Source organism: Lissotriton helveticus, chromosome 12, assembly GCF_964261635.1.
Source record: "Lissotriton helveticus chromosome 12, aLisHel1.1, whole genome shotgun sequence".
Taxonomy (NCBI): Eukaryota; Metazoa; Chordata; class Amphibia; order Caudata; family Salamandridae; genus Lissotriton; species Lissotriton helveticus.
The window spans coordinates 6,952,606-6,979,137 of NC_136073.1; the positions used below are offsets into that span (position 1 = coordinate 6,952,606).

The window sequence follows — 26,532 nt, forward strand, 5'->3', positions numbered from 1 at the left end:
TGGGGCAGTCCAGATGCATACAGGGGCGTTGTTACAGATTCTGGGTGCATAGATGGAGAAGGGTTGTTGTCTTGTGGTTTTTTTTTTTACACTTCTCAGCCTGCAGTCTGATGATGTCCTGACTGTGGGTGTGCAAAGAAGCACCAGAGATGGTGTTGGAAATGCCCTTTTTAGGTCTCGGCTAAGCGCGCGGAAGCGCGTTCTCGCCGAGAACCTTTTGTCGCCGTGTCTGCTTTCCAGGAGACCATCCTGGCAGCGCGCATCGCGTTGGAGGCGATTAGAAACTGTCACGCGCACGCGAACGCGTGCTGTGGCCAGCCGCTGGCTCCTGGCAAGCTCGAAACAGCACACACGCATGCGCATACAGACAGACACACACGAGCGCCCATGCACGCACGCACATACATACAGAGACAAACCCCCCCGCACACATACACACACGCGCGCACACACACACGAGTGCACCCAGCCCCCCCCGCCGTCGCACACATGCATACACACACAAGCACACACACACGAGTGCACCGAGCCCACCCCCCAGCCCTTTTCAACTTACCGGGCCAATTTTGGGGGACTCCGCACTCCACACGCGGCAGGCACCGGGCATGTGCAACACTTGCGCAACCTCCTTCTGGCGGCCCCGGGGCTCTCCGCCGCTCACAGGAGCCCCGGGCCGCGAGACGCTTTCACTCCGCCTGCCTCCTCTTCCGGTCCGGACGCGGCACCGCCCCCGTCACAGGCGACTTTGCCTGACTTCCGGTGAGGCTGCGCATCGTTCGTGGCGCTTCAACTTTGTGCCTTCAAAATACCCCCTCATTCTCCCTCCCATTGTCCGTGCCTTCCCCACCCACGCGCCCTCCCTTCCGTCGTCTGTGCTGTCTCTCTGCCCACCTCTATCATCCTCCCTCCCGTTGTCCATGCCTTCTCCGCCCGTCCTCCCGTTGTCCGTGATGTTATTTCTTTTATTTTGTATTTTTTTATTTGTTTTCTTTATTTTCTTTCTATGGCTTTAAATGACTTCCTATATATGCCATGGCCCAAAGATAGTGGGTTGGTAGGGGGAGGTGGTAGAGAGGCTGTCACGCCTCATGGGTCTGGCACTGCCAATGCCGGTGCATTGCAAGCACGACGTGTATTATTTCGGCTACCGAATGTGGCTTTCACCGAGCTTCACACAGAAATCCTTTGAATTGCTGCCAAATGCTGCAGCGTGGCAACACCCAAAAACCCACCAAGGGCCACAACTGAGAGCAGTCAAAAGGACCGAGGACAAGCGGAAGGCGAGAAAGAGCATTCACATTATTTCACAGTGTTTCAAACCAGCCTCTGTATGTGAACTGCAATCATGGGGAGGCTGTGAAACACTGTGCACGGTGGAACCTGACAGCACAGGCCAACAACGTCTTATTCATCTTTTCAATATCACACTGGCCTCCCACTGAAAAGATCATAATGGTATAACCAGCTGCTTACAGCTATGTCAAGGGACAATGCGCGTATCTAGATTTCATTGGATATTCCCAAATGTCGCTCTGCTTTTCCAGGCTTAAGAAAATAATGCTGGGCTCGTGAGTGAGAAACAGTGACTTACTTGGAGTATTCTGAAATTCTTTTTTTTTCTTTTCTTTTTTTGTTTGTGAGGAGGGGGTGATTGGATTTGTGATGTAGTTCCCCGTTTATACGAAAAGGTGACTAGCCTAACTAAGCTGGTGAACAAATGAATGATAGCATAGCACTAGTGAACTTGGGGTCAAAAGTGTTTGCGAAGATGCTGCTAACATGGTTGCTAAAACAAATTGATCAAAAATCCATCGTAAGTAAGAGACAGGGTTTTTGCTGGATGCTTTATGATGCGCAGTTGAACAATAGCCTGCTTCTCTATTAGTTAGCCATGAAGGCACTGAAGAAGGAAAATCCACTGCAGTTTTTAGGTCTTGCATGTGCAAGTTATTGTATATAACAAGGGACCTGAAGCAAGCTCATTGCGTGCATTCGTTGGCTTCATTGTCACTCTTATTATTTGTGGCATTCTAATTGGCCAGCGCGTGAAGGCTTCACTTCCTCTTCTTTCAGCAGGAGCATGGACCAAGTACTGACCTAAGTATTGTGGAAAAGTAAATTTTGCCATGTTATGTGTCCCTACGTGTTCCCCATCCTATGTTATCTGTGCATGATCGATATGCATATGTATCGATTAAAGACGCAATTCCAGTTGTGTCCAACTCTAGTATGCCAGTTTCCAGTCATCGTGAAAGCTACGAATATTAGGCCTATGTAAACCTATGTTGCCACGTTTCACAGTGTGCACGTTAATTCATTGAAAAGTCCCCGTTTCTAGGCCTCAAAAGGGCCCGGACTCAGATTCAGCTCCTGTCTCCTGAACCCTCTCCGAGGAGCGATACAGCCCCCACCTGTATCCCTGACCCTTCACTTACTTCCTGCCTCACAGTGCCCGGCTTGGCCTGGCTCTGCCTCCCAGTCTGCCAAGAGTATGTTATGCTTCTAGTTATCAGTCCAGCCCTCCTTCTCTGCATTCCTAAGCTACTGAATCGCATCAATAGTTCCAGTCATAGTCTAGCCTTTATGTCTCCATGTAAGAGAAATACTGTATTAATGTTCATAGAATATTCCTCGCCCCGCACTACATGTAGAATAATGCATGCACCAGTCTTAGAGTCTGTTAGCCTTTACCCTGATAACTTTTGGATTCTATCAACATGTTCTCTAAACATCAGATACCAGATAGGTTTTAGGTACATGTCGCTCTGACTCCGCAGACTTTAGTCTCCTCTTCTAGCGCAGAAGTCATAGCCCCCAGTTCTCCCTGGTAACACGTCATTGCCCGTTTGCGCGCACTACTAGGTCAGAGGTCCCAGCTCCTCAGATAGCCCCCTCCATGTTCCCGCCCCATTTGTGACATATTCTGTTACGTTTACATCACATGTCTATGTATACGCCCTGTACACGCCTCTTGTTACACCCACTTACTGCCTTATCTTTCGCGACTGTTACAAACCACACCTACTGCTACGCCTACTGTATTGAATGTAATGTGTTTTGTTTAACTATAAATATTGTGCACTGTTATTAAAAGTTGTCCCATTATTCCCATTCCTGCCCCCGGCAGCTGCCATCCTATTCCCGTGCAGGTTGTCCTGTTCCTGTCCTTTATGCTTTATTAAAACCTGCAAACTCCAGCTACCTCGAATCTTGACTCTTATTTATTGAGCTACCCGTTTATTGATTATTCTGAAAAATAGAACCGGTATTTAATTATTTATATACCACATAATGGCGCCCGAATAGGGACTTGCCCTTTCCCCACGCGCCGGCGAAGCCACGCAGGCCCCCTGATCCTCTGCAGCCGTGACGGAGCCATACCGTGCACGTGCAGATATTTCTGCTTCAAGTGTCCCTCAGGCCCACGGAGGAGACGGAGGTTGCGGTCCAGCATCCAGACGAGGCGGTGGAGGAACGCGGCGAGTCCCGACCAGAGCCCAAGCCGAGAGTCCAAGGTCCGAGGTATCCGGAGGCCCACCTGTAACTGAAGTCCGAAGTTCGTCCGTCCGTCGTCGTAGCAGTCCAGTCCAGTCCGAGGCCTTCCGTTCTTGCTGCCCGGTGAGTACCGTTGCTGGGGTAGTATCTAGACAGGGTCAATTAATCTGGTCCGTGGGTTTGGGTACGCAAATCCAACACGAAGTGTCCACCTAGGTGGATGCGGGTCCTGACGTGTCTCTTTATGGGACCGGTAAGTTTCGTACTGTTTTAGCAGTGCATCTAGTCATTCCAGTAAGTTCTGTTCTCGAGAAATTCATGTGTTTCTGTTCTCAGTATTTCAGGTAGTATTCTGTTCGAACTGTTATTTTAAATGTTATTTCATGTATTTTCAATGTCGTGGTATGAGTGATCTGTTTTCAAGTTATTATTGTGTTTATTGTGTATTGTATTGTGTCTAGATGACAGACTAAATCATGCCTCTGTTCTCTAAGTTACGTCAGTTAAAAACTAGAAAAGGTCTGCTCGAGGAAGCAGTTCCTGTCCCGCCTAGGGACAGTCCAGGTCATTTTATGTATCATAAGCATGGCTTAAGTGCCATAATATATCTAGATTTATGGTCTGATTATACCAGACATCTCGAAGAGAAATATAGATGGCCTGTATCAGGCACATGGGATGCCGAGTGCATCATGCGAGTAGAAGAAGCATTATGGAAAAAGAAAGCCAGACAGTCACAGAAAGATGCCATCGAGTTATGGCGCAAAGAATCTCATAAAAGAACCGAAAAAGAATTCAGAAAAGCAGAATTAAGTAGAGAATCCTCAGAAAGAGCCCAAGAAAGGGAATTAATCGAAATAGGTGAACGAGTTAAAGCCGAACAGACAGACAGACAGACCGAGAAATGCCCTTATTAAGGGTATGTATCCTCTTCTTGCCGAGGGCTTGCCAAAAGCAACCCCAGAGGCATCCAGTAATTTTCCGTCATTAGTTCCGATTAAGCTACGTCACAAACCGACCGCAGCTGATATTTTTCTCTCGTCCTACTTGGACGACACAGTCCCCGAATATGCTAATCCTGTTCCGCCAGCTCCCGTAAATAATGTCATTCCTGTACCTCCAGTCACCGGGGCACCCGTTGCAGCACCTGTTACGGTACCCCCGGTCCAGCATACAGTACAAGTACCTGCTACATCAGTCACTCTCCCAGCCCGTACAGTACCCACCGACGATTCCAGTTTAGGAGCCGCGGAGGGAGGTTCTCCTCGTACCCCGCCTCAACACAGACGTATGACGCTACATGAGCTAGCGTTACAGCGTACACCCAAACTTCAGTCAGTTGCAGATATCAAGCGAGCACTTACCGAATGCCGTTATGATCCAGTCCCAGGCGATGATGACATGGTCTTGTATTCATTGCGTGTAAGACGGGTGACCGAGTATTTGGACACCCTGCCGAATATGAAAAGTTATCTAGACAGAATATATCATTTCATCCGTACAGGAAGAGATCCAGAAAGTATTGGCGACACCATGGTCCAAAGAAAAGTTGAGATTCAGCTCATGATTTTAAAGTTTTTAATTAATTGTTTAATAAGAGAACAAGATTATCCAGGAAAAGATTCAGAAGAAATGAAAGTTCTGACCAGGTGGAGTGACCATATAGCCGAGGGAAGACACAAGACACAGAACAGTATAGAGAGTATGTACAAGAAAATCCGTAAAGAAATAATAAAGTTACACGAGAAACGAGAAGCAACACAAGCAACCGAGAAAGAAAATGACTCTTCTACTGAAGAGGTAGACGACGAGAATCCCACCAGAATAGCGTATGTAGGTAGAACTAGACTTTCCGACCAACATTCACGTCTAGACTACAAGAAAACTGTTCCTTCTCTAGTACCAGAACAGTGTTCTCTAGAACAAGTATTCCAGGCTACAGATAAAATCCTGAAATCACGAATAGGTTATAGTGAACTTAGTACTATGCATGAACAAGAACTAGCCCGATCAGCAGTCCGATGGGCTACTGATTCTACCACTTTTCCAGATGAAATAGTGGCACAAATGTTTCTGAAACTGCCCCCAGCCAAGCAGCGACTGGTGGGTATGTATATGATCCAGCACCTCATCACTCTGTATGAGGGTCAGCATTCTGATCCAGGTCCATTACATGATGTTCTGAACGAGTTACTACAGTATAGATGGAAAGGTCTAGGTACCGATTTAATTAGTATCATTCTAGAACAGCGCCACAAATACCGAACGTTTCTGAATCCGCATTTTGTTCACGTCTCACCCCCAGAAAGTAAACCATTCTACATAGACAGACAGCATCCGTTACGAGAAGTGCACCCAGTTAGGACAGCGGGTGGTGATCTAGAACGAGTATTTGTTTACACCCCGATTACCAAGATGGAACTCTTAGAGATGAAAAAGTTAATTCCCTGTCACGACAAAGATCCAGCAGGGTTCCACCGTGAATTAAAAGACATGCTCCGTATGGGAGAATACACGTATCCTGATATCATTAAAATGTTAAAGGTCCTGTTGCCTGCGGGCATATATGAAAAGCTCAAGGAAAAAGAATGGGAGGTGGGAGAGAAAAAGATAGATTGGACAGCTTTAGAAGCTGAAGACAAAACACGTGTACCAGGTACCGGTCTAGGAGATAAATGTAAAGAATTACCCGAGTTATTGATACAAGTTTTGCCAAGATTACTAGCCACGAAAAAGGAAGACTGGGATGCAATCTCAGCCTGTAAACAGAAACAAGATGAAGATACTAGTGATTTTTATTCTAGATTCGAGAAATGTTTTATTATCAACAGTGGTTTGAAGACAAGTAGCGAGTCATACCCTCATCTTTTTGTTACTAAACTAGTCGAGAATTCAAGTCCACAAGTTAAAAACCGAGTATTGAAAGTCGAAAGTACCTGGCAAGCTAATACTCCGTCCCAAATGCTTCAGATGCTCCAGTACCACCAGAACAGAATCAGGGAAGAGCAAGATCATGAAAGGAGACGTATGAAAGACACGAAAATGAAAGTATTAGTTGCACAATCTGTTCCTCAAGACAGTCAGAAGAGGGGTACGAATCAAGCCAGTCATCCTGCAGTTCCTGTTAAAGGGACCTGCAATTACTGTAAACAGCCAGGTCATTTTATAAACGAGTGTGCAGTTCTGAAACACAACATAGCTACTGGTAAAACTAAAGAAAGACCACGTCCGCCTAGACAAGAACAAGTTTTACAGACTTCTCAGTCACCACAGAATGTACAACAGACAGTTACAGTACCGCAGCCTATAGCTGCCACACAGCATGTTACAAAGCAGATGTACCAGTATGCACAGTCCGAGTATCCAGATTATCAGCCGTATTCATGAAACAGCCTAGAGAGGGAGGTAGGCTTGCCTCTCATCGAGATACCTGTAGCTCAAGAGGGTCCCTATGTACACAGTCAAGTATTAGGGAAAGACAGAAAGTTTCTGATTGATACAGGGGCAAGTAGGACTACCATCAGTCACGACGAGGTTCCAGGGGCTCCGCTCTCAGGCTCTAGAAATGTTTCCCTTGGATTTTCAGGAAAGCCAATAGTTAATGAGATTTCGAAACCAGTTTCTCTAGAAGTAGGTCCATTGTCCCGAACTACTGATTTGTTACTTACGAAGTCTTGTCCAGAAAATTTGCTAGGCATCAAGACATTAAAAGAATTAGGTGCAATTATATGCTGCTCCCCAGAAGGAATCCGATTGTTTTTACGAGACTTTAAAGGTCACTATGTATTACGTGATTTTGATCCAAGATTATTGAATGTCCCACAGCATCTATGGGCGCAAGGTCCAACTGATGTTGGATGTATGCAAATCACACCCCATCGTGTGACTCTCAAGCAAGGTATAGTTTTGCCACGAATCCGACAGTATAGATTGCCACCTGAGGCTGTAGCAGCCTTATCCAAAATTATTGACGAGCTTATTGCTCAAGGAGTGGTTGTAGAAACTGACTCCAATGTATGTAATTCTCCTATCATTCCAGTCATGAAACGTACTGATCCAAATGCACCTCCAGTATATCGATTAGTGATTGACCTTCGAGAACTTAATAAATGTATTATTCCCCAGTACCCAGTAGTTCCAGATATTTCTTCCCTATTGACAGCCATTGATTCTGAAGCCACGTTCTTTACTGTTATAGACCTCAAGAACGCATTTTTCAGTGTTCCCATTCATCCAGACAGCCAGTACCTTTTCGGATTTTGTTTAAATGGAAGGAGCTATAAATTTACACGAGCTCCTCAAGGTTTCACAGAAAGTCCTAGTATTTATAGTCAAGCACTCAAGAGACAACTAGACAATATTCACATGCCAACTGATACTGCCCTGCTCCAGTATGTCGATGATCTACTGATCACAGCCCGTTCTGAACGTGACTGCGAACGTGCATCACTTACAGTCCTGTATTTCCTAGCCGAGATGGGGCACAAGGTGTCCCCTTCGAAGCTTCAATTCTGTGTCCAGCAAGTGGTCTACTTAGGACACTTACTGTCCAAGAGGGGTAGGCAGTTGACACCTGACCGTATCCAGTTAATAGCGAGTCTTCCTCAGCCCAAGACCCAGAAGGAGGTACGTGCTTTTATTGGCCTCACTTCTTATTGCAGACAATGGATTCCTCAGTATGCATTTCTAGCTAAGCCACTGATACAGTTAACGACACAGGAGGCAGCCGTATCGACTGTCCTCCCTTGGACATCCGAACATACACTTGTTTTTAATGAGTTAAAGAAAGCCTTATGCCAAGCTCCAGTTCTAGCAACACCGAACTACAGTAAGCCTTTTACACTTTTTGTCACAGAACGTGATGGTACTGCATTATCTGTTCTCACACAAGATCAAGCAGGACAGTACAAGCCCTGTGCTTATTTTTCTAGCACATTAGATCCAGTAGCCCAGGCTCTGCCTGCGTGCCTCAAGTCAGTTGCAGCCACAGCACTAGCTATCAGACAAAGTGATTCCATAGTATTAGGACACTCCCTGACAGTACAAGTTCCACACTCCGTGGAAGTTCTTTTAAACCGAACACAGACCCAGCACTTGACTATTGCACGTTTAACAGGTTATGAACTGACACTGTTCCAGCCACACATAGAAATCAGATGCTGCAACATTCTGAATCCCGCTACACTGTTACCATCAGTTACTTCAAATCCTGCCACACATGACTGTGTGGAAGTTGTTAACACTATGACCAAGCCAAGACAAGACCTGACAGATATTGCATTACCTAACCCCGACCTGACACTTTATGTGGATGGTTCATGTATGAGAACAAGTACAGGAGAACTAGTAGCCGCGTATGCAGTGACTACTGAAACCGAAGTTATAGAGACACACCGTATTGCCACCCTGTCTGCTCAAGCAGCAGAGCTAGTCGCTCTGACCCAAGCCTGCATACGTGCCAAGAACCTGAAAGTAAACATATATACAGATTCACGTTACGCATTCGGAGTCGTACACGACTTCGGAGTGCTCTGGCAGGAGAGAGGTTTCATGACTTCTCATGGAACCAAGATTCAGCATGGTCTCCTTATTCAAGCTCTGTTAGATGCAATACATTTACCGACAGCTATCGCTATCATGAAGTGCAAAGCACATACGAAAGTCACTGACATCATTTCCCAAGGTAACGATCTAGCAGATCGAACAGCCAAGCTTACAGCTCAGACACCAGACATTCCAGTTAACACGACACTGACACACACTCCAGATCCGACTACATGTATGACAGTTAAGGACCCTACACAAGATGTCATAGACATACAGTTACATGCTACTCCCGATGAAATCAAGAAATGGTCCGAACAAGGAGGGGTCCAGACAGATCAGGGATGGGTGACGAAGGGAAAAGCCACATGGTTTCTCCCCGACTCTATGGTTCAAGTCATTATCAATACCGCGCATAGTCCTGCACATTTAGGAGAAAAAGCTATGTTAGACAGTATCCAGAACATTTGGTTCAACAAGCATTTACGAGCTGCAGCCAAGCAGAAAGTCCGTACCTGTATGATATGTTGCCAGTTCAATCCAGGTAAAAGTGTCCCGGTGGAACAAGGTGGATTCCAACCTCCTGACCACCCTTTTGAAGTCCTCCAGATGGATTACATTCAGATGGAGCGATGTCGAGGTTTCAAGTATGTCCTCGTAGTTGTATGCGCTTTGTCCAGGTGGACAGAAGCATATCCAGTTCCAGATTACACAGCTGCGACCACTGCCAAGCAGTTGGTTTGTGAATTCTTTCCCCGCTATGGACTCCCTAGGGTCGTGTATTCAGATAACGGCCAGCCATTCTCATCAGAGATAATGAAGCATGTTTCCCTTCTGTTAGGGTACCAGTGGAAGTTCCATTGTGTGCGCCATCCTGAAGCAGCCGGTCTCGTAGAGAGACATAATCAAACCCTGAAAGTCCGCATTGCAAAAGTTTGTAAAGAAAAAGGTGTAGACTGGCTAGTAGCTTTGCCAGTTGCCCTATTTTATATGCGCATGGTTGCACATTCCAGATCAGGTCTGTCCCCGTATGAGGTCGTATTCGGCCGCCCCCCAAACATGTGGGGTACACCTAGACCCCGCAGTATTACAGATGTTTCCAGTAATATGCTGACAGATTACCTAGCTTCCTTGATGTCTGCCCTACACTCTTGTCGTTCACAGGTTGCCGCCGCATTTCCAGACAATACCGAGGTGAAACCGCATGAAGTCATTCCAGGAAACCTCGTGTTGGTCAGGAATTTTGATCGTTCAAGTCCACTGGAGCCTCGTTGGAAGGAGCCATGACTAGTTCTTCTGACCACCCGCACGGCCGTGAAGTTGGAAGGCCGTAAGGGGTGGGTCCATATGTCCCACATCAAGAAATTCCATGGATTGCGTATAAAAACATTTGCCAAGAACATTTCTAAGGACTGCCTAAAAATTGACTCTGAATCGAAAGTTCCCCTGTTAGAGGAAACTCCGCAGCAGGAGTATAAAAAGAAACTCAGGTCTAGTAAAATAAGTCAGCCAGTTTAATTGTCTAAGTCCCTCTCGGGTGAAACGGTTAGACAGGTTTCTGACATGTATGAGATAGACCCCCATAGTGAGAGAGTTAGTCAAAACTCTATAAGATGTATCGTTATTCTAAGTTTCTTATTGTTTCTAAGTCTTATAGTTACCTGCACAAGTTATGCATTACATTTATGTTTTCCAATTTCTCATGTAAATAAGTATTCTAATGCTACAGTAGAGCACACATTTAGTGATCTGCCTCCTCACGAGTTATCCTATCGTCTTGCTATGCGAAATAACACGTTTATTAGAATGTTACACTATTCACACCAGACCAGCAATGCCACTAATTGTTGGGTGTGTGGTCGACTCCCCCCTTTCCAGACACCGAAGGGAGTTCTGCCACTTTTTCCTTATCCATTTTCACATAATGGTTCATGTGGAGCATGGTCCACGTTAACGTCATCCTCAACTGACATGTCCCTTCTGAATAGTACATGTTTTCCAGACAAGCAAGGTCTCACCCATAGAACAGGGTTAGATCTAGAAAATGAAGTGTATGATTTAGGTAATTATTCTTCGAATTTCATGGTCCTGAATGTTCAGTCCGATACTACTCCAGATCTACCTGCTATTTCAGTACTACCAGTCAAAGGTGAATTATGTGTCAGAAAGAATGGTTCCGCACATGTAGGACATAGTGATTGTACTACTATTGTCAAGTATAGTGACAGTGGGAAATCTATTTTCAAAGCCTCACGTCATTCTTATTTTGTTTGTGGTCAGACCGCATATGTTCGTCTGCCCCTCGATTGGGATGGAACATGTTATATTGCCTTCCTACTGCCACCAGTTTTCCTAGCCCCATCTGATTATCATAGAAACACACATCTAGTACACGTCAGACATAGAAGGGAGATCGAGTCCCCAATTGTCGATCAAACTGAAACTGCTTTGGAACAGTATACAGACTTCTATAGAGGTTTCTTCTTCTTTATAGGACCTATCCAGAATAGTAAGTTAATACGTAGGTTAACCAGAACCCTTGAAGCAGTAGTGAATGAGACTACTTCTGCTCTAGGTAACTTAACCGAAGAGCAATCTGCTATGAGATTTGTCGTGCTCCAAAATCGTCTCGTTCTTGACGTCATACTGGCCGATAGAGGAGGAGCATGTAGAGTCATCGGATCTAGTTGCTGCATTTTCATTCCTAATAACGCACCGTCTGTTTATTCAGCTATAACCAGACTTCATAAAATTGCCCATCAGTTACACCAGAATCCAGGCACCTGGACATGGTCCGGTTGGCTCTGGAGTATTATATCTGCCTGGGGATGGAAAGTATTGTCATTTCTAAGTATAGCAGTAATGATCATATTCAGTTGCTGCCTATGTATACAATGTGGCCCTGCGATTTGCGGCATTTGCGCTACCTCTTGTATTCCTAGTCCTAGTCCTAAGTCCCGTTCCAAGTCAATTCGAGACGAGCAAATGATGCTATATGAAATGATAGATGGTATCATGAATATTGATGTTTCCTGATGGAAACGTAGGGCACAAGGAGGGAATGTGGAAAAGTAAATTTTGCCATGTTATGTGTCCCTACGTGTTCCCCATCCTATGTTATCTGTGCATGATCGATATGCATATGTATCCCCTATGATCGATTAAAGACGCAATTCCAGTTGTGTCCAACTCTAGTATGCCAGTTTCCAGTCATCGTGAAAGCTACGAATATTAGGCCTATGTAAACCTATGTTGCCACGTTTCACAGTGTGCACGTTAATTCATTGAAAAGTCCCCGTTTCTAGGCCTCAAAAGGGCCCGGACTCAGATTCAGCTCCTGTCTCCTGAACCCTCTCCGAGGAGCGATACAGCCCCCACCTGTATCCCTGACCCTTCACTTACTTCCTGCCTCACAGTGCCCGGCTCGGCCTGGCTCTGCCTCCCAGTCTGCCAAGAGTATGTTATGCTTCTAGTTATCAGTCCAGCCCTCCTTCTCTGCATTCCTAAGCTACTGAATCGCATCAATAGTTCCAGTCATAGTCTAGCCTTTATGTCTCCATGTAAGAGAAATACTGTATTAATGTTCATAGAATATTCCTCGCCCCGCACTACATGTAGAATAATGCATGCACCAGTCTTAGAGTCTGTTAGCCTTTACCCTGATAACTTTTGGATTCTATCAACATGTTCTCTAAACATCAGATACCAGATAGGTTTTAGGTACATGTCGCTCTGACTCCGCAGACTTTAGTCTCCTCTTCTAGCGCAGAAGTCATAGCCCCCAGTTCTCCCTGGTAACACGTCATTGCCCGTTTGCGCGCACTACTAGGTCAGAGGTCCCAGCTCCTCAGATAGCCCCCTCCATGTTCCCGCCCCATTTGTGACATATTCTGTTACGTTTACATCACATGTCTATGTATACGCCCTGTACACGCCTCTTGTTACACCCACTTACTGCCTTATCTTTCGCGACTGTTACAAACCACACCTACTGCTACGCCTACTGTATTAAATGTAATGTGTTTTGTTTAACTATAAATATTGTGCACTGTTATTAAAAGTTGTCCCATTATTCCCATTCCTGCCCCCGGCAGCTGCCATCCTATTCCCGTGCAGGTTGTCCTGTTCCTGTCCTTTATGCTTTATTAAAACCTGCAAACTCCAGCTACCTCGAATCTTGACTCTTATTTATTGAGCTACCCGTTTATTGATTATTCTGAAAAATAGAACCGGTATTTAATTATTTATTTACCACAGTATACGTATTAGTCCTTCTCCTCCTACCTCGTTGTCCATGTTGCTTCTTTCCCTCCCACCCCCCATTGTCCTTGATGCTGCTTTCCCCTCCTACCGCCTTATCCATGTTGCTTCTTTCCCTGCCACCCCATTGTCTGTGTTGCTTCTTTCCTCTACCATTCCTCTTTGTCCTTGCTACGTCTTCCCCTCCTACCCCTCACCCTCCTGTTGTCCGTACTACCCATCCCCACCGCCATTAGAAAAAAATTATATAACACAGCCAGTGCTGTCCTTTTGCCCTTTCCCTTCCACCCTGTCTCTTACTATCAGTATTGTTCAGAATACTGTTGTCCGTGTTGCCACATGCACCTGCCATAGGAAAAAAACATATTCAAAAGAAGTGGGTGACCCAATAAACCCTTGCAAGCATCCTAGGACCTGTTTCTGGCTATCAGCCATCTTCAGCCATGATAGCTTGACTCCAGTGGCTTAGTGAGCAAGGGACCCACGTTTGGGCATATACCCTTCCCATGAGGCACAGGGTCCAGGCTGATTTGCATATGACCATGTCTGAACTGGGGTGGTGTGGAGTGCAAACAAACAATGGATTCAGGCCCAGATCTCTGTACTGGGGTGAATGTATGACATTGTTTTGCATTCTGTCCATCAACTGTTGTGTTGGGCTCTGTGTGTGTGGCTGTGTGTGAGTGGCTCTGTGTGGGTAGCTTTTTTTGTAGGTGGCTCTGTGTGTGTGGATCTGTGTGTGAGGGTGGCTCTGTGTGTGTGTAGGTGGCTCTGTGTGGGTGGCTCTGTGTGTGTGTGTGTGTGTGGGGGTGGCTCTATGTGAATGACTGTGAGTGGCTCTGTGTGGGTGGCTCTGTATGTGTGTGTGGGTGGCTTTGTGTGTGTGGGTGCAAATGCAATAGGTCTCGCATTTGCGAGAGAAAAAGCTATTGGCATTGTAAATGACAATGCCATTTATTTATATGTTTTAAAAACAAAAACATAAATAAAAATAATGTCATGAGCAATGCCAATAGCTCTAACTTTAACAATGCCGAGACCATTGCATTGTAAATGCTTGTTTACATGGTCACCCGCACTTTTTGTCTGGTATTTGATGTGATTTCAACTGGAAGTGCACTGGGTTCCTGCTAACCAGGCCCCAGTGCCAGATCTCATTCCCAAAACTGTGCAATGGTGTCCTAAATTGGTGATACCTTTAATACCCTTTGTAAATCCCTAGTAAAGGGCACCCCTGGTACCTACGCCCTGAGGTACTAAGGAGGGTCCCCACGGACAGCAGCACGAATTGTGTCCTCCCTAAGGGACCCCCCCACCAAGCTCATACAAACTGCCACTGCAGGCTGCATGTCTTGGTGCAGAGAAAAGTGAAAACACGACTTGGCACACAGCATGTGTGCAATGCCTGCCGACCCTGCATGCAGTATAAGTAAGTGACCCCTACAGCAGGCCTTACTGCCCCAAGACAGGGTGCACTATACTACATGTGAGGGCATAACTGCATGAGCAGATATTCCCCTGTACTGATGAGTTCAATTACTGCCAGTACAAGGATTAGGGAAACCATTTTAAAAGCATGGGCTGGACACTGGTGAAAACAAGTTTTCCAGCTACACTACGGCTTCACTGAAAATAGCGATGTTTGGTATCAAACATCTCCTATTAATAAACCCACACGGATGCCAGTGTCGGATTTAGTAATAAATGCACCCAGAAGGACACCTTAGACGTGCCCCCTGAAATCCTACCAGCCACTGTTGTGTTGACTGACTGGTTCTAGCAGGTCTGTCACCAGAGACAAGTTGCTGGCCCCCAAGGGTGAGGGCCTTTGCTTTCTGGAGGCCATACACCAAGCCTGCTCAAGCAGGGCTGCTTCATACCCCCTCCCACAGGATGGCCTGCAGGTTAGCATTTCAAGGCAGGGGAGCTTCAAAGAGGCCCAATGCCTTTGGTATGCAATTCTGGTTCTCTCACCCTCAGGCGAGCACCACGCCTGAACTGGGCTACCTGACGTGGGTGCGACTTTTCAGAAGTAACCATCTTGGTGATGGCAAATTTAGGATCTCTGAGACAGGGTTACGCCCACTACACCCAGGAAGTGATCCTATAGAGAGCGTAGTGAACCCAGGTTAAGTAACCCATTGGCTACTATCCTATATTACCCTAACACCCCTAAATGCAGTATTTAGGGGAGCCATGGCACCAGGAAATCAGATCCTGCCGGCCAAAAGAAGAAGAACCTGTTCGTCTGTTCTCTAAAATTGTGCCAAAGTCATCTTGTCCTGCAAGCTGCTGATCCTCCAAAGCCTGGGAGGACTGCCAGCACTTCCTCAAAGACTCAGGAACTCATGTGGATCAACAGAGCTGCTTCCCTGTATCCTACAGATACCCCCAAGAAGACTGTGAGACTAGGGAACTCCAAAAACCTGACACCGCAAAGCACCACTGCACCGCGCTTCCTAGCCTGAACTGAAGTCGGCCAATGTTGCCAGTGTAGCCCAAGCCCACCTTTGAATTGCCCCCTTTACTTCCCGACGCTGCCTACCACCTCTGTTTGCAGGCCCCCTCTACCACAAGTGTTCCAGATAACGAAAATCCAATGCCTAGCACCCGTCACCCCTGGCCGATGGAGGAGAGGACCACAGGCGCCCCGGAGCATCACAAGAGTTTAGCCCCCTTCTTGTTTCAGCTCGCCTGGTCCCCCAGTCCGACACTGCAGCCTCTTTTCCTACGGACTGATCCCCACAGACTTGAGTGGGACACCCGACTCTGCAAGGCACCACTGCACCTGGAGTGAACTGTCGGTGTTGTCTTGGACCTTGACCATGAAGTGCTTCAATTAACCCCTCCACTGCGCTGAACGTTCCGCGCTGGTGCGGAACGTTCTATTGCGCGGGTGGGGCCGCGACGTTCAGCGGACGTGCGCATCACTACCGAGGTAGTGCACGCGACGTCCGCTAAATGGGCGCAGCATTAATGGGGTTAAAATTTGAAGTATCAAAATCACCAGACGCTAAAAAACACCCCTGCACCCGGTCGCCCCAGTGCCTCTGGAGGTGACCTGTTGGTGCTGCCTTGGACTCGCCCCATATTCACCTTGAGACACGAGGAAGAGTCCTATAAGTCAAGTTTACCGCACGTAGTGTATGTTTTTTGGCACAAAGTGCTTCAATTATGATTTAAAGTATAAAAACTTTTTTTCTTCAAACCTGCTATTTAAAACAAGCAATCTTATAGAGACTACTAGCCCCAGATTCCTTAACGTAGAATTATCCCCAGGCGTGAAACTTGATCCGGAAAATTTTCTTTGCCACAGCATCTCTGCGCACCGGGGGGGGGGGGTATCACGTGACTCCGCCCTGACGTCGTCCGCAGGCGTGACGTCAGCGAGGTCACATAAGCCTCACCCCGGTGCGCTGACGTCAGTTTCCTTCTTTTCCGAGTGCAACGCGGATCCGGATCGTGTCCCTGACCTGTTTTCAGGCCTTCTTTTCACACTTTTGGGTTCAGGAACAGTGAGCGAATGCCTTCGCGCTTCAAGACGTGTACTTGTACACGTCAGATGTCGGCGACGGACCCTCACCCTATTTGTATGTGGTGTTTGGGCAAGCACCATGATTCTACGGACTGCAACGCTTGCCAGCATCTGAAGCCGAAGTCCCGGCGGGAGCGCCGGATGAAACTTCTTTCGGCCCGCTTGTCCAGATCGGTCTCGTCACCGTGTCCGTCCCCTACATCGGAATGGTCCAGAAACCGCTGATCCCGACTACGGCATCGTCCTTCACCGAGGCCCCATGGGCGTTGCTCGCCCACCAGTAAGTCAACAGCTTGTCACCGAGGCCTGGTCCCCGTTCTGCAGAGGGCGCGGGTTCTCCTCGGGACATGCGGCCTTGCTCGTCGCCACCCTACCTGCCGTTTCCTGGCGTCGGGGCGACTAGGGCCCAAATGGAAGCCTATGCTACGGCTCTACAGGCTTCTTTGGCTCCTCCTCCTCTTCCTGAGACGTCCGCGGATCCCTTGCCACGTGTAGGGCCTTCTGCGGAGTCGCCGGTGGCTCCAACCCCGGAGCCGATGAGCTCGGCTTCAGATTTTGGGGGTGTGGTGTCGTCGAGGTGCGGCCCTGCGGGGTTCCCCTCTTCGACCCACGGCGTCTCTGCCTTGCCGCAAATTCCCGAGGGGGTCCCTGTGGTGTCGCAGGAGGTCGCCGGGACTCACGGTTCGTCCCGAGTCCCCCTCGGTTCTCTGGGAAGGCAGCTGCCGTACCAGGGGCTGAGCCGACGCTGTTCCGGCGCCGACTGCGGTTGGTGTCTAGGTTCCGGGGTGCCTCCCCAGGTCCCTTTCGGCCCTCAACACAGACGGCTTTTTTTTTAGCCGCTCCTGCTCCAACCCCTCCTCATTCTCCTAGGACGCATGTGGTGGTGGAGGTCGACTCAGCGCACCGATGACCGCTCCGGTGCCGATCGATGTCGCACCGGCGCCTGTGGCGGACTCCAATGGCGCCGTGCCGGCGTTGAGTCATCGACTCGTCTCTGGAGGTCCCCTCCTCTCCAGAGGTTTGTCATCTCCTTGTCTCTTCTTCTCCAGAGTCGGGACGCTGCGTCGTTTCTTTTTCCTCGGCGTCTTCCAGGGAGGGCTCTTCGCCGTCTCCGTGGCCACGGCCCCGCAGGACCCTCTGTTCCGCAACTCGCTATTGGTTGCTCTGTAGGCTTCTCCACCTTCCCCGGAGGCCCCTCAGGCCCCCCACTTGTCCGTGGATCTTCCACCTTTCAGGAGCTGGCTGTTTCTTCCTCCAGCTGAAGTGGGGATGGACGGCTTCGTTTACAGCTGTCGCCCACAGAGGAATTACTCTCTCCCCTGCGACTCCCTACGGAGGTGAGCGCAGCCTTTGTACGGGCTATTTCCACGGCCGCTGGCATTTTGCAAATGGGGGACCCTGTCAACCCATTCCCTAAAGATCATTTGTTAGAGGCTCTGGTGGAAGGGAGCTGCTTCTTTCATTCGAGGCTTCGCTCCACAATTCTCTTCTGGGGGCCTGGGGGCGTCCTGCTACAGGTGATCCGGTGCCTCAGCCGCTGCTACATCGCCACCGTCCTGCTCTGCACGATCCAGTCTGCCTTTCTTTCCACCCTTCTACCCAGGACCCTCTTCTGCAGACTGCTTTTCCTTCCTTGCATTTGGTGTTGTTTCCTCCATCACGGGAGGCCCGGTGGTTGGATTCATGGCGGCGTAACATCTTCGCTTCCTCTAGTGCTGCTTTGCGAGTGCTCAACACACTTTGTGTGATGGCCAGGGCTACCTCCAGCTTGTGGGATTCCGTGGAGTCCCTTCTGTCTCGCGCCTCCCACGAAGGTGTCTACGCTGATCTGCGGCACCATGTGTTGGATGGCCGGGAGTTGGCCGCGTTTATTCTCCGTTCGGCCTTGGATGTTTCTGATGCTCTCGGCCACACTATGGCACGTTCTGTGGCTCTCCGCCACTATGCTTGGTTGCGGGATGGCGTTTTTCCAGAGAATATTAGGGAGCGTCTGGTTGACCTGCTTTTTGATGGGGTTCTTTTGTTTAACACCCACGCGGACTCCGCCAACGGCTCCTTGCGGGGCTCCGTCCTCCTCCCCCTCCGTAAGCTTGGCTTGTCGGTCCTCAGGTGCTTTATGGGAGGCATTCTCCCACCCTTTTTTCTTGGGTCTAGTGTTTCGGTTGACCCATCTGTGTGTTCTGTGTGGTTTGAAGTGCCTACAGGGTCCTTAAGTTGGCCCCTCTGTACTGTTGGCTGCGGGTACAGCCCTTTGGCTTTTGTGGTGTGGTTTTTTGGCTGTTGGTAAACCCGTATAGGTCCTCGGGTTGGGACATCTGTGTATTTTTTGGCTGATTGGTAAGCCGCCGGTGGTACTGCCCGCAGGTCCCTTAGGTTCTTGTCCTCTGCTGCAGGATTTTTTCCCTAAGAGGTGTTCCCATGTTTTCTTTGGGACGTGTCATACCCTAAGTGGGGTACTTGTAGCTATTGTGTAGCTCTGTCCTAAGCTGGAAGGATGTGAACACCCTTTTGCGGTTTCCTCGCCTTTCCTGGCGTCACGGTATTCCGCTGGTGTGGTCTTTTTTGTCTTTTGCCCTAGCGCAGCTTGCGCTGCTCCTGGTTCTGTCACTCTCAGTATCCGCTACATCGCTAGACTAGCCTTGGTATGCAGTCTACAGCGTTGTGTCGTAATGTTCTGCCTTCCTGTCTGGTATTTCGGCCTGGTCCTCTGTCTTGTGTTCCAGGGGGGCTAGGATTCTCCTAGTTTCTCCTGTGTTCCGGTTGACAGCTTAGGTCCGTCCTACGTATTTCTCCTCTTTCTCTTTTGGCTGGTCCCACTTCTTTCGTGGGTCGGCTTGTGTCTCTGGAACGGTCCTCCTCTGTGGGTTGTTCTGGAGTTCCTTGGCCTCTGCCTTCATCTTGCTCTTGGCTTGTTCTGGGTGCACTGCCTGATGGTATTTGCCAGCTGCAGGCTGCGCACGCCTGGTCATTGTGGTGCGCCTCCGTGGGCCTTGATGTGTACACTTGTGCTCCTGCCTCTTGTTCTGCTGGAGCTTTGTGCGACTGTGTCTTTCTTCTCACGCCTGCGTTTCTTGGCTCTGGGGCCGTTCCTGCCTTGTTCGCTGCCTAAGGCTGATGCCTGTTCAGCTGTCCCTTTCGCTGTGTGTATGTTCTCCTGCCGCAGGCTCTGTCTCCGTGTCTGCCTCTTCTTGGAGTTTGTGGTGGTTCTTTTCTTCCTTGGTACTCCTCTGGCGCTGTATGTCCCTTAGGGGGTTTCTGGCGGATGTCCTTTGTACCTTGGATAGGCTTGGGGTATCCTGGCCTTCCCTTCGCCTTGTTCTTGCTTACTTCTGCTTGGTGGGGGCTGGGCCGCCCTTCCTGCCCCCATCACAGGAAGGGGCCCTGTGTTTTTTCAAAGCTGGGGAGGTTCTCTCGCAGGCCATCCTCCCCTCTGGTTTGGCTAGGGTATCTATTCTACGTTTAAGAATCTGCGGCTAGTAGTCTCTATCAGATGTACAAGTTACTTACCTTTGGTAACGATGTATCTGGTAGAGACGATTCTAGCCGCAGATTCCTTCACAACCCGCCCTTCCTCCCCGTTCTGCAAGGACCTTCAGCTTGGTTTTCTGCACTTGCCTCCCTCCTGGTGGCTTGTCTTCTGCGAGTGTCCTCTTCACTTCCTCCCTGGCGGGATGCTTTGTTCTGCTTCATTGTTCCACCTCTTCCTTGCTGGTACTTGGACGGTTGGTTCATGTGTTCTTCTGCATCCCTACACCCTGTTTTTTTCCAGTGTGGGGGCCTACTTTTACTCTTCTTCCCTTTTAATTGCTTGGAGTTCCTGCCTCCTCGGCAGTCCTCTGAGTTGGGGTCTTTTGGCTGTACCTCAGCCTTTAGCTCCTTCCAGGGGATACGACCCTCCTTGATGGTGTTGTCTTGGGGTGATTTGCCGTTACTCATGTGTTCCGGACTTGTTGCCCTTCACTGTTGTGGATTGTGGTTGTAGGCTCTCTTTCGTCTGCTATGACGTTTTTCACATGTTTTTTCTGCCTCCAGGGAGGATGTCACCTTAGCTTTGCAAGGTTGTTCCTCAGAGTGGTGCTCTGCTCTTTCCCTGCTCTGGTTTTCAGTACCACAATGCCTGGCACTTTTCCTACTGGTGCTGTTCCTCATCTTTCGTTTCCTCCCTTTTCTGTTTTCACTGCTTTCGCACACTGTTCCCATATTCCCACAGTTTTGTTTGTGATTGCTCCGCGTTGTGGCGCGGAAAAGTTCTCAGAAGAAAACTGACGTCAGAGCGCCGGGGTGGGGCTTATGTGACCTCGCCGCGGACGACGTCAGGGTGAAGTCACCTGGTACCGCCCCCGGGGCGCAGAGATGCTGTGGCAAAGAAACTTTTCCGGATCCAGTCTCACGCCTGGGGATAATTCTACGTTAAGAAATCTGCGGCTAGAATCATCTCTACCAGATACATCGTTACTGAAGGTAATTAACTTGTACTTTACAATGCAATAAGTCTCGCAATTGCGAGTTTTTGAGCTTTTGGCATTGTAAATGGCAATGCTTTTTATAATATTAAAAGGCATTGTCATTTACAATACCAAGGGTTCAAAGTTTTGCAAAAGCAATACCCATTGTATTGCATAGCACGGTGTCCCTGAAGCGGGCGCCACACGCTCATTAAAAAAGTTGTAAAAAAATTTAAACCGAGCACAGTGTCCCTAAAGCAGGCGCCACACTCCACATTCAAGTTTAAAAAAAAAAAGTGTAAACTGAATGCAATGTCCCTAAAGCGGGCACTGCGCTCCGCATACAATTTAGAGCGTATAAGAAAATCGTCTGCCATTGTCCCCAGTACTGTCAATAAACAAAACAGTGCTCGCCCACTTATAATGCAGTCCGTGTAACAAGCCAAGTAAAAGGTCCAGTTGTTATGGGCGGTAACAAATGCAGGCAAGGCGGTACCAAGGAGGGACTAACAAGCCTATTTACGAATCGGAAGCCAGCATTTACGAAGGACAATGACACAAGCCAATGACCAATATGGGCGGAGAGTGGGTGGAGAGTGGGTGTGGCTTCCAGTGCATTCCTTAACACAGCATGCCTCGCAGAGCGAGCAGTGCATGCTCGCTGCCGCTAGGCTCGACCTAAAATACTTACCTGATTTTGATGATCTTGATGCCTAAAGCAATATAAAGTTATGTTATTTTTTATAAATTGGTGTGGATCTCCTTATTGAGTCGGGGGCATCAATTATTGACTATTATGTGTATTTCCAGATGTCAAACACTCCTCGCTGATAAGCTTAAGGCTGCTCCACCACACTAACCCCTAAAAGAGCACCTTGGGACTACTAGCGCAAGCCCCTGTCCTTTCGTAAGGGATCCTCTTTTTGGTATATCCTATAAAGAGCCGGATTCCTATAGATGGTGAGCGGGTCTGCCAGATAAGCAGGGGTGCTGGTCGTTTTGGTTTTGAATATGGTGTGGGCGGCTAGGGGAGCTCCATCAGGACAGGGGCTTGGCGATCATATTTCCTCAGGCTCTGGATGAGACATGACTGTGGACAGTGTCCAAAATACCACATTTCAGCCATATGGCCCACAAGATCAGGTGGCCAATCCAACAATAACAGGAAACCTAGGGGTGACCTTGGAGTCAGACCTATCCATGACACCACATCAGCTCGGTCATAAAGAGTACCTTCTACACAACAAAATTCTGCGTCACACCTTCCCATACCTTGGTGCCAACAATAGCGACAAGCCATCTTTAGATTTGTAACCTCCCAAGTTTTTATATGCGAACAGCTATAACGAGACACACCCAGTTTCAACGTATGCAAAGTGCAACTGCAAAATGCTGCCGCAAGACTACTCCTCTGCCTTCACCCAGGAGGACCCATGAATCAGTCCAGCAACCCCTCCACTTACAGCTTTGAAGAAATCAACATCGTCTACAGAGCCTTCCAGGGAAAAGAACCACTACACCTACAAGTTAAACAAAAGTAAGACAAACAAAACAGAACACTGCACCCCGGGCTTGCACCACTGATCACACCACCTTACCATAGGAAATCCGTTAAAGGTGTTGCTTTCTCAGTACAAGCCTCTATGCTCCGGAAGCACTTCCAGCCACCATCCAAAGCACCCAGGGGCAAATACACTTCAGGAGAGAGTTAAAAGCATGGCTATTTGAAAGATAACGACAATATCCCACAACCCTGGGATAAAACATGGAATAATAACCGCACCTTCACGTACAAACTACAGTCCTCAAACAGCCCAACCAGCACACTACTTTCTACCTCCAGGTATGAAGGGCGGATCTGTATCTACCCTGGGTAGTTTGTAGCCACGTCAACTTAGATATAACCATCCTGGCCCGCATTATGCTAATATAATACTCAGCTGTTGGGCAGCCGACTGTAGCTCATACAGGCTGTATAATTATTCCCTTACACTGCCTAAACCTACTACGCTCACGAGACAGACCTGGTACGGGGCAGGACTGTCACTCAGTACTGCAGCAGTAGAAAGCAATAAACCACCCATCACCAACAGAACCGGCGTGGAATAACTGGGAAGATCAGATGCTTGCCGCTGGCCAAGGGTGGACTTTAATGTAGGCCACCACTGCAGGCCCCAACAAGCGACACACTTTGACCCTTTCTGAAATCTCACAAAGTCCATCCCACACGATCTCGTCATCATTCCTCCGTCCAAGCTGTGCCTGGTCAGGGCCATGAACAAAAAATCTCAGCGTGGACAACCGAGTGCAGTAACCTGCTAAGAGGACTGTGATCTTAAGAAATATCAAAACGAACCCTGAAAGCTGCCAGATGACTGGAAACCATAAACCGTGCACCTCTCTCTCTCTCTCTCTCACACACTTCATCCACCACACTGCGACCCGTAACACGATAGCCGCGTCTGATGGTCATCACGCAGGACATGGAAACACTTCTCACATAGGATTAAAAACCAAGACCGCCTCTGAGCCACACACTGTAAGCGGTGTAGCTTGTTGCCCGTGTAGCGAACCAATAGGGCGCCCAACATGGGGTGTAAGCACAATATAAATGGTTGGTGTGTTTGTGGGACCCCTCCACAATGATGTAGGAGAGGCCACTAGAGGCCCCCTTGCTCAAGGGAACCTACGCATTGAGACAGAGGTGTTGAAATGCTGCACTTGGCTTTCACAGGAGTCAACGGTGGGGACTAAATGGGGGCCTTTGGAGGCGAGAGAGCCGAAGATGGGGTTCTAGGACTGACCTTTAACCTTGGAGATAAGGGTCCCAGCAGCCGTCAGAGTCTCCATGGTGTTGAGGAGAGGGTACTTGGTAATGACCTGTCGCAGGATGCGCAGCGCCTCCCCCAGGCACTCGTGCGCCATCGGCCGCTGTGAGTCCAGCTTCTCTGCAAGATAGAGGGGTGAGGAACAGAGGTTATATGATGCAAGCGAGCAACCCAAACAACCAGCAAACACAACTTTAATGCACACAGATAATCTACAGACACAGCCAGAGAAAAACACTAACCCAAACAACCAGCAAACACAACTTTAATGCACACAGATAATCTACAGACACAGTCAGAGAAAGAAACCAACCCAAACAACCTGCAAACGAAACTTTAATGCACACAGATAATCTACAGACACAGCCAGAGAAAAACACCAACCCAAACAACCAGCAAACAACTTTGATGCACACAGATAATCTACAGACACAGCCAGAACCAACCCAAACAACCTAACCAGCAAAGACAACTTTAATGCACACAGCTAATCTACAGACACAGCCAGTGAAGAAAAACAACCCAAACAACCAGCAAACGAAACTTTAATGCACACAGATAATCTACAGACACAGTCAGAGAAAGAAACCACCCGAAACAACCAGCAAACGAAACTTTAATGCACACAGATAATCTACAGACACAGCCAGAGAAAAACACCAACCCAGACAACCAGCAAACAACTTTAATGCACACAGATACTCTACAGACACAGCCAGACCCAACCCAAACAACCCAACTAGCGAAAACACAACTTTAATGCACACAGATAATCTACAGACACAGCCAGTAAAAGAAAAACCCAAACAACCAGCAAACAAAACTTTAATGCACACAGATAATCTACAGACACAGCCAGAGAACGAAACCAACCCAAACAACCAGCAAACGAAACTTTAATGAACACAGATAATCTACAGACACAGCCAGAGAAAACCACCAACCCAAACAACCAGCAAACACAACTTTAATGCACACAGATAATCTACAGACATCCAGTGAATGAAACCAACCCAAACAATCAGCAAACACAACTTTGATGCACATAGATAACCTACAGACGCAGCCAGTCAAAGAAACCAACCCAAACAACCAGCAAACACAACTTTAATGCACACAGATAATCTACAGACACAGCCAGAACCAACCCAAACAACCTAACCAGCAAAGACAACTTTAATGCACACAGATAATCTACAGACACAGCCAGTGAAAAAAAACAACCCAAACAACCAGCAAACGAAACTTTAATGCACACAGATAATCTACAGACACAGTCAGAGAAAGAAACCACCCCAAACAACCAGCAAACGAAACTTTAATGCACACAGATAATCTACAGACACAGCCAGAGAAAAACACCAACCCAAACAACCAGCAAACAACTTTAATGCACACAGATAATCTACAGACACAGCCAGAACCAACCCAAACAACCCAACCAGCGAAAACACAACTTTAATGCACACAGATAATCTACAGACACAGCCAGAGAAAGAAACCAACCCAAACAACCAGCAAACGAAACTTTAATGAACACAGATAATCTACAGACACAGCCAGAGAAAACCACCAACCCAAACAACCAGCAAACACAACTTTATTGCACACAGATAATCTACAGACACAGCCAGTGAAAGAAACCAACCCAAACAACCAGCAAACTCAACGTTAATGCACACAGATAATCTACAGACACAGCCAGTGAAAGAAACCAACCCAAACAACCAGCAAACACAACATTAATGCACGCAGATAATCTACAGACACAGCCAGTGAAAGAAACCAACCCAAACAACCAGCAAACACAACATAAATGCACACAGATAATCTACAGACACAGCCAGAGAAAGAAACCAACCCAAACAACCAGCAAACACAACTTTAATGCACACAGATAATCTACAGCTCATCAAGCTATCCAGGCTGATGAAGGCTGATAGCCAGAAACCGGTCCTTGGATGCTTGATTCCGGTCTGGGAAAGACATGGCTTGGTAGTTCGGACTGGACTGTTCCCATGAGGCACAGGGTCAGAGCTGATTTGCATATAGCCAGTTGCCATAATTACCTACAGACCTTGGCGTTTTGGTGTTGCTCACCTTGTCTTGTGCCCTGACTCCTGCCTGTGACTCCCGCTGCCGTTTCCCCCGCTGCCGCCGCCATTTGGGATCAGGCGCGGCCGCCGAGAGGGGGAACGGAGACTACATCTCCCAGGAGCCTCTATTCTGCGCATGCCCACAAGGCGCTAGGAGGCATTTAAAATCGCGGCACTCCTCCGGCTGAGCGGGTTGCCATAATTACCTACAGACCTTGGCGTTTTGGTGTTGCTCACCTTGTCTTGTGCCCTGACTCCTGCCTGTGACTCCCGCTGCCGTTTCCCCCGCTGCCGCCGCCATTTGGGATCAGGCGCGGCCGCCGAGAGGG

At 48.2% G+C, this 26,532-nt stretch overlaps 1 protein-coding gene across 8 annotated transcripts in view; it reads right to left on the reverse strand.

The window, feature by feature from the left end:
• ARHGAP45 (Rho GTPase activating protein 45) overlaps window positions 1-26,532 on the reverse strand; it is a 182,127-nt gene that overhangs the window by 97,581 nt on the left and 58,014 nt on the right. For all 8 annotated transcript variants that reach the window (XR_013603646.1, XR_013603645.1, XR_013603644.1 and 5 more), the window contains exon 3: window positions 24,084-24,227. Coding sequence is in view for 4 of the 8 variants with exons in the window: in XM_078669839.1 (XP_078525965.1) it covers window positions 24,084-24,227 (144 nt within the window). In the remaining 4 variants the exon portion in view is untranslated. The remainder of the gene's footprint in view (window positions 1-24,083; window positions 24,228-26,532) is intronic.